The following is a 9,207-nucleotide window of genomic DNA, read 5'->3' as shown; positions in this document are numbered from 1 at the left end:
TATATATATATACATGTACATACATACAGCAAAAACCAGTGTGCTAAAATTTCAGTGTTAAACTTTTGGGTGTTGAATTAAAAACCGCTAGTGTTATTTTAACACTTTCTGAGTAAGCTGACACCCAGTGTTGGTGTTTATTCACAGTATTTATTTCCTCTTCCACCTCATGTCAGACAGACGAGTATTTTCTCAGCAAGGAATGCTGGGTAATCGTGTAGAAAAGATGTGTTTGTATGTTTATGATTATTAAAGAAGTTCATGAGGGTAAAAATAGTTGTTCTGATTAGTTTTCTTGTTCAGTTTGATCAAGTTGTTCAAGTTTAAGTTTGTGTTATCGGCAATAAATTGACACCATAAGTGAGAGGTAGCTACTTCCTGGTGATGTGTGAAGAGTGACTCCAGTATGCTTTCTATTAACTACTGAGTAGAGTTAATGCAACACTATAAAGAGTTTAATTTGAACTCTGAGTGGTAAATTTACACTCTCAAATTGATTGTGTATTGACACCTTGTGGTGCCTGTTAACCTTTTAACACCATAATTTCCTTTGTTAGTAATAATACACTGGTGTTACTTCTAACACTATATTTTAATACTAACACTATTTTTATGTTAATGTGACACCCAGTATTGTTGAAGATTAAACACTGGTTGGTGTTAAATTGACAAAAAAAAGAGTGTTAAAATTGAACACCTTCACAAATGTTTTTTTACCACCAGCGATTGTGGACTCATTTAGACACTTTGTTGGTGTTTAAATGAACACCGTGTGTGTTAGATTTCATCTACCTCATCTTGGTTTAAACCTTTTCAAATTTAAATTCAGAACTCGCTCCCTGCCTTTCTGAGTTTGGGTTTTTTTCCACTGCTACTCTACAGAGCATGAAAAAGAAACAAAAGAAAATGAATGCAAAGGACATTGAAGGGTTAAAACTATAGGAAAATGAAAGTGTGTGACCTTACAGTTCCCATCAGGTTGCTCATGGCGATGTCGACGTACGCAGAGAGAAACGCTGCAGGCAGATGAATAAAAGAAGTTAATTACAGAACAACCTCAGCTGCTCTTTTGTTGTGCTGGTCGCAGTTAAAGAGACAATTGGGGTCAATTTACATAATGTGGGCAAATTAGCTCCATGTCAAAGTGGTCAGCACTAATGTCCATGATGCTGAAATGTGTTTCTGTATTTATGACTAAAAGCCCAGGAGAGACTGAACACGTTTATATAATCACAAATGATGAGGGGAAGAATGAGCCAGCAGGAAAATAACAAATCAAAAGATTTACAAGAAGAAAACGTAGATGAAAAAGTTGACTTGTTTTTGTTGGAATGTTTTATTCAAAGCACAAGTGTGCACATCCCCACCCTATCTAAAAGGAAATTGGGTTTTATTTCACGTTTACGGTGTTTGATTCAGCGGTCTGGTGAATTCAGCCGAAGGACGGGTTCATGATTCACTGTGGCGAGTGGAGCTGAGGCAACGTTTTAACGACCCGCAGGCTCAGAAACCGCCTGTTTAACTCACAGGAACAGAAGAACAGTTGTTTTATGTTTCCCAGAGAAACACTAAGGTTTTACAGGAGTGAAGGTGCAGCCTTGGATTGGAGACGTGTGTTCCCTTCATGGAGCCTGAATATAAAAGTGAAATTACCTGAATCCCCAATTGCACTTTGGTTTTAAAGCCGGGAAAAAGTAGAAATGACCTGCTGAGGGAAGAAAATTGAACTACAGGCCTTTAAAACCTTTCATTTTCCTGTTTGACAGTATGTGAAGGTTTCAGCACCATGGACAGAGACACGTTTCTCACAGTTTCATATGAAGTTAAATAAACTTTTAGCCAGTGGCGCCTGCAGAAAAATATTTCAGGGGGGGCCACTGAAAAACTAGGGGTGGCACACCAAAACTAATATCTATAACAAAATTTATGATGTGTTTGCAAATATGACAAATCGAAAACTATGGCAATATAAAGCTATAGATTTACCAACAGATGTTGAATTTGTAATTTCACAGATAATATCACTGATTTTATGACATTCAGAGACAAAAACAAGAGTAAGTATTTGTACAGTTGGGGGGACCCAATGGCGGGGGGTCTGGGGGTCCTCCCCAGATATTATTTAAAGAAATAAATGCCATTTCCTGCATTTTGGTGTATTTTAACAGGTTGTTAAACAGATTTTTACCTACACAGGAAAACACTTAAAGTGAGTATTCTTTAGATAAAATGAAATAAATTTATTGGTTAAGCAAGTGAAACAGCACTGGATGAACTAATGTTTTATGGTAAATGTGGGGGTTTAAATTAATTAAATTTTAAATTTGATGGGGACCGTTCCCTTCAAAAATGATTGTCATTTTACAAACTGTGATTATAAAACCCCAAAACTGGAAATAAAGACTAAAACAAGCACAATTACAAACTACATCTACTGTAATATTATCCCAAGTTATTAAGTTATTTGCTTTTTATGTCATATAATAAATATGATTTTGGTCTGTGAGAGAAAGCTGGAGTACCTGGAGAACAGACAGTTGATCCAGCTACCTTCTTCCTTAGAGGCAATATGCTGCTCTACCAACTGTGCAGCTGTACTGTCTAATTTTAAATTCATTATATAATTATTAAAATTATTTAATTAATATTTGATTAAAATATATCTATGAATATAACCCCCTGAGAACCTCCATCTTTATTTGAGAACACTGGTTTTGGATTGGTTGTCCTTATTCAGAGGTGCTACATTTTAATTTTAATTAAATTTTTTATTTTGAATAAAATATAAATTAATGTTTTTAACTCTTAATTGCTAAAAAAAAAATCAGTGTTTCTTTTTATATTTATGAGATTCTATTCCTAAATAGGTAGGGCAATTGATAAAGGAAAAACCTGGGTACTCAAGAGGATAAAACTGGGGGGCCACTAGGGTGGCCAGCTTATTTTCTGGCACCCCTGCTTTTAGCAACAGAATAGCATTAATAATTAATAACATTTCACTCTGCTGTAATTCTTACTGTGTGATGTATAGTGAATTATGCCTGCTAAGGTTTGCATCAACTTATATTAGAACAGAACAAAAAAAAAATCATTGTGCACAAGTGTTTGTATGTTTTTGTCACCGCTTGCAACAGCAAAAAGGTGCGTCTTCCAGTTGAAGGTAAAGAAAAGTCCTCCAACAGCCATGCAGCCCAGAGCTCCGTTAAACCCCGACAGACCTGAGTACAGTGATTCATGATGCACTGCCATGGAGAGCCCTGATACACACAGAGACACAAAAAGAAAAAAAATCAATGCATGAATCAGTGAGTCACTGCTGCTGGCAAATGTAAAGAATTTGTGTTTTTTGTAAAAATAATTTTAGAGCTGCAGTACTGAACCCAACCGTGTGGTGGTGCTAGACTCAAACTTTTCTGCCACTGATCTCAGCAGCCCCTAATCTGCGTGTAACCCAATAAGGAAACATTTGATCTTTATACGTCAGCACGAATAAAATGAGGACAAACGATCCATCTGCTGGAGAATTTGGTTCGTTAGCTTCTCGGAACGTGATTCATTTAAAAAATCTGTGACGTGAAAGAGTTTAAACAATGTGATGAATCACTATGGAAACTGCTTCTAATCACTCATCAGCATCCAGACTCCATCATGGAAAATATGTCAAGTTAAAAGTAAAATAAAACCAAAGGATTTACAAGATCGCAGCTCATCCGGCGTGATGCTGCTGCAGGTGAGCATCATGTCAGCTCCTCACCTCTGACTCACGCTCAGAGCAGAACACCGCCCTCCACTCAAACAATAAGCAGACTACACACCGACACAGAAAGATCTCAGCCCGGCCAGAGGCACTGACATTTTCCCTCGTGGCCTCCAGTGTCGTCTCTCAGCCGACAGATGAAAGAAAATTAAAAAAATCACTCCAACGGAGTTTGGCCACTCATCTGCAAAGGCCAGCTCATTTCACATGGAAATGAAGCTGAATGCCAGAGATGTGTCTGGAATATTTTATTATTTAAAAAGCATTTTTGAGCAGACGAGTGCTGCATGAAAGATTCTGTCTGTACTTCATGTTGACTTTAGATATGAAGACACATTAGGTTTTATTTAACCAAGCAAAGCCCACTGAGGTCACAGATTTGTTTTGCAGGCAGACTGAACCAGCTTCATTAAAAAATTACGGCTGTCTGTCTTAATGGGACCATCTAAATCCTCCACTCGTTCTGTGTATGTTTTATACACACGTGCACTGTAAGCTGCTTTGGATGGGCGTTTGTTTTGTTTTACACCATTAGTGCAAACCTTGGTTTGTGGAAACAGCTTTTTAAAACCCATAAAAGCTTTAAAACCTTGATGCTGACAATGGAGGACAGAAAGAAACAGTTTGGACATCCTTTTCAGCAGAGTTTGGAAGCTGTTCAACCAGCCCTCAGGCAGCCCTGTGATTGATTTAGTCATTATCAGGTAACCAGAGAGGAAGTTTAGCAGTCAGGTCCTGCAGCAGACGGACCACACCCCCGCTGGTGGACCACGCTGTCCCTCCTTCTGCTCTGTTTGCCTTCCTCTCCAGTCTCCTCCTGAATCCTGGCTAAATTTCCCCCCTTTTTCCATCCTTCTGTTTTATTTATTTATATATATTTTTTCACATTGCGGTTCTCATTCAGAATCTTCTTGCCTGTGTTGGATTCATTCAGACTAATGGCTGTGTGGGAAGATTTCTCCAGAGGATGCTAAAATCTTTACTGTCATTTTTACTGTCTCTGTGCAGGTCACACAATGAGATGTTGTTTTTCTAACAGAATGAGTCAGAGTGCTTTTATCATATCAGCCTTTTTCTTCTCCTCTCTGCTACATTTCTAGGAAAAACTGAATGGAGACGAGCATAATGGAAATAATATTAAAACCTGAAATAAATTTGACTCTTTGTTCAGATCTGATAAAGATCTTTTGTCAGGATCTGTGTTTTTTGTTGTTTTCTGGTAGTTTTCTTGTGTTGGTTCATTCTGCTGCTGGTTATTTTCTGCCCCTCTGTGTTTCCTCTCTGTCATTAGTTTATTTTTCCTGCCAGTTTTACTAACCTACACCTGTTTTCTGTTTCATTAAGCTCAGCTGTCTTCTGTCTCCTCATCAGCCACAGTCCATTCATCCTGTCTGTCCTCTTCCCTCTGCAGTGGATCATTGTTGTACTTTACACCGTGTCTGGTTCTCCTTCCTGCTGTTGCTGCCGTGCTATCCTTTGTTTTCTTGGTTCGAAGGACTTCACTAAGTCTTATTTGAGCTCCTTTTGTCGAACTGCATTCCTGGGTCCATATCCTCCACAAACCTTGACACCTTTGCTCTTCATTCAGTTGACGTCACCATGACTTCTCCATTTTGTTTTCAGTAGAGAAGATTTGCATAATCATTTATTTCCCAAAAGAGTCACCACATTTCATGACAAAGTTTTAGCCATTTTGGTCAAAGCCTTGTCATTATGGTGGTCTCATGCAACATTATGAGATCTCATGAGGTGAGTTATGCTCAAAGCACATCATGGGCATCACTCTCATCCACCAAATATTAGCTCAATAGCAATAAAGCTGACCAAATTAGATACTTTTGTGTTTGGAGCCCACCTTAAATGGGATTGACTTCAAACAGTATTTAGTTCTAGATGCACTTTAAATTATTATTATTATTATTATTATTATTTATTGGTGGGGTTCCAATTCAAATCTAAGGAGCCCACAATGGGACACGGGGGATTTTTTTTGCCTTTGCGTTACCTTGCAAACGTTTGTTTTGGATGAACTGGATTAAATCAGGCTTTTATCTTGAAATATCCATTTACCGTAAAAGGATGGGTCACAACAAGTTAGGGAAATTGGCATTGATATTGTTTGGCTGCACTGAGTTAAAATTTTGTCTTAGCATATTCTTATTATATTCATTTTATTATTTTTATTCTTCCATGTGTGGCTGTGTGATATATTCACTCCTAAGCAGAATTAAAGTAGGCTAATTCCCAAATAATAGTGAGTATTTGAATTTGTTAATAAACCTGAAGGCACAACAGTGATAAACGACTTTTGCAAGGGAACGCAAAAAGTACTGCACGGCAACATAACAGAAAAACAATCCCCCATGCCCCCTCTCCGCTCCAAACCAATCCATTCATGAGATTTCTTTTTTATCTTTTGGAACAGACATTTTTTGCCTGAGCAACAATATTGGTGCTTCACCTTAGATAACAAGTGATAAAAACAATAATTTTGCTTCTACTTCTCTTTTAACAACCAAGCTCCATCATATTGAAGAAATTTATAGTTACTATTGATTAGTACTGATGTTAGAAACAACACTAGAGTATTAGGGTTTCCTTTTTATAATACTTTTATAATGTTTGATCTATTATGTGTTAATTGAAATAGAGTAGCCACATGTCCGAATCATAAACAACACATAAGTGACCCGTTTTAATAACATTAGGTTGAGGTTTTTGTCTGAATGCCTGCGATTCAGCCGTAGGTCAGTAGGGGGCGAACTCAGGCATTGAAGAATCATGTAAATAAAAACATACTTCCTGACTGTGAGTCAGTGTGTGGTTTCCTGTCAGATCCGAATGGCATTAAATCCTCACTCCCAGAATTCTGGTTTTGTATGGTTTTATCTCGTCTAACAATCATATTATTTAACATTGGTGATTTTATACTGACTTCAGTCTCTGAACATGAATATTCTTACAATATGTTAAACATCTTATTGTTCCATACTTTCCTAACAGAGCACTTCACTCTCAGACTGCAGGTTTACTTGTGGTTCCTGGAGTTTCTAAAAGTAGAATGGGAGGCAGAGCTTTCAGTTATCAAGCTCCTCTCTTGTGGAACCAAATTCCAGTTTCTGTCCGTGAGGCTGACACTCTGTCTACTTTTAAGATTAGACTGAAGACTTTCCTTTTTGGTAAATCCTATAGTTAGATTTACGTAGTTTCCTGAATTATTCCTCATTTCTGCTGCAATAGACTTAGACTGCTGGAGCACAAACTGAGCGCATTTCCTCACTCTGCTGTTGTCTTTAGTCTCTCTTCTCTACATGTTTGTTGTAATTATTTCTATCATGTTTTTTCTTTATCTCTTCCAGAAGAAGGTGCACCTGGACCAGTTCTTCTGTGCTTGTCTGTGTCTCTTTCCTGTCCCTCAACCCAGCCGGTCGAGGCAGATGGCAGCCTGTCCTGAGCCTGGTTCTGCTGGAGGTTTCTTCCTGATTAGCAGGGAGTTTTTCCTCTCCACCGTTTGCTCAGGTTGGGAGGCTGTGATGAAGTGATTCAACGCAGCCTGCTGGTTTCTTTTTTGGATTATTCTTTTTATGTACAGTGCTCTGAGACAACTTATGTTGTGACTTGGCGCTATATAAATAAACTGAATTGAACTGAATTGAATTCAGATTCTCTTGCTCTTCTTCCAGCTATGAAGCCCAGGTTTTGTGAGTTTTCTTAAATGCAGGTAGCAGCAGGTAGAGAGGCCTTGGCCTATATTCAGCCCCTGATTTGCTCCTCTGGAAACCCCACATGGGAATCATACACATCGCTGTGCTGTGAGCGACAGCTCTAAATATGGCCTCAGACTCTGCTGGGCTCTCTTCAGTCTGACAGTCTGAGCCACGCTGCAGCTGTGCTAACTCGCTCATTCTGCCTCTGGCTGATTGAAAGAAAGCAGGAGGAGAGTTTTACTGAACATATAGATATCACACAACTCTAAACATCTGTCTGTGTCTGTGAGCCAAACCTCAGCTTAATTCCTTTGTAAGTACTACAAATGTGAAATTCATAAAGAGGCTAAAGCTAACGCTAACAGTTATTATTGCAGCAAAAGTTGCATATTTATAAAAATAAGATGTAAATAAAGAAAATACAGAAATATTGTGTGAATAATTACATTAATAAAATTCAGAAATTTAATTGAACTGAATGAAAGTTCAAATTTATTCAGATAATAGTTACTAAGCTGTAGGTGAACTATTGCTAATTTTGCATGTGGTTTAATGAAGATTTATGAGTATTTTTTGTGATTTACGATACTCGCAAAAACACATGCAGCGACACAAATGAGCTCATTTTTCCATTTCCTAAAATAAAACAGAACATCCAGTTCAGACAGCTGATTTTGCTGCCAATGATATAATCAACTTTTAAAGCTGAGAACAAAAAAAAAAGTGAATTTTGGGGGGAAAGTGCTAGAAATGTATAAAGCAAAATGAAACAGAACAAAATAAATAAATAAATAAAAATCCTCAGAAAGTCCAGAGTGTTAAAGCAGCTGGTCAAACACACGTCCTCAGATCTGTTCAGGTTTTTCATCTTCTGTTCTTCAGACACTTTTATAACTCAGTTTCTGTCTCATCCTTCAGTTCTCCTTTCACCAAACTCTTCTTTCTTTCCCTCTAACTGGTGATGACAAAGACTCGTCTTTCCCCTTCATGTTCTCTGTCAACCTGCATCAAGTTAAATCTGACTCGCAGCACTTATTCACACTCCTAACTCTCACTGTGCCACTGTTTTATTTCTATGTAACACAGAGGTTTTTATTCCTCCTTAACATACTGATCATATTTTGATTCGTCATTAATTAAAAAAACTGTAAAAGCAGCTCAGTTAATAAAAGAAACCGCCGTGTCATATTCTGACTGTCATTGTTATATTTTAGGACTAAACAGTTCGACGCAGGACTCAGGCTTGTTTTTTCAGTTTGAATTATTTTTATCTGACAACAACTAAGATCGACTGATGCGTGACTCATAATGACCTGGATAAAAGGACGATTTTCTGAACAAGAGTAAAAATAGTTCATGCAATAATTAGAACAAATTTACAAAAATAGAAAGATATTTTTGCACAAACTCAGCTCGTGGTGGTGTGATGGGAGGGGCATCATGTTTATAAATCACATCTGTACCTATGAACTGGGATTTTTTTTTCGTGCTTTCTGTAAACCAGTATAATATTTTTAAAGAATCAGGAAAAATATAATTTTTTTAGATAGCAAAGGAAATAGACCACTTTCTCTGATTAAACCCTTGTTCACATCGGTGAACGCTATAATTACCTCTTTTTATTATTTAATCATGAGCTACAGAAATGACCTAGTTATTTATTTAGAGGGAGAAAACAAAATCTGACATTATGCACATTTTGATTGCATCAAAAAAGGTTGATGGAAACAGCAGGTTTTGAAA

General features: G+C 37.5%; 1 protein-coding gene across 1 annotated transcript in view; it reads right to left on the bottom strand.

The window, feature by feature from the left end:
- The window catches only part of si:dkey-183c6.7 (urea transporter 1), a 22,063-nt gene that overhangs the window by 1,871 nt on the left and 10,985 nt on the right, over window positions 1-9,207 (bottom strand). Inside the window, exons 6-7 of the mRNA XM_014019074.1 lie at window positions 3,123-3,257; window positions 967-1,016 (exon numbers count right to left, since the gene is read on the bottom strand). Coding sequence (XP_013874528.1) covers window positions 967-1,016; window positions 3,123-3,257 — 185 coding nt within the window. The remainder of the gene's footprint in view (window positions 1-966; window positions 1,017-3,122; window positions 3,258-9,207) is intronic.

This window comes from Austrofundulus limnaeus, unplaced genomic scaffold, assembly GCF_001266775.1.
Source record: "Austrofundulus limnaeus strain Quisiro unplaced genomic scaffold, Austrofundulus_limnaeus-1.0 Scaffold208, whole genome shotgun sequence".
Taxonomy (NCBI): domain Eukaryota; kingdom Metazoa; phylum Chordata; class Actinopteri; order Cyprinodontiformes; family Rivulidae; genus Austrofundulus; species Austrofundulus limnaeus.
This window is presented reverse-complemented; position numbering and strand designations above follow the sequence as displayed.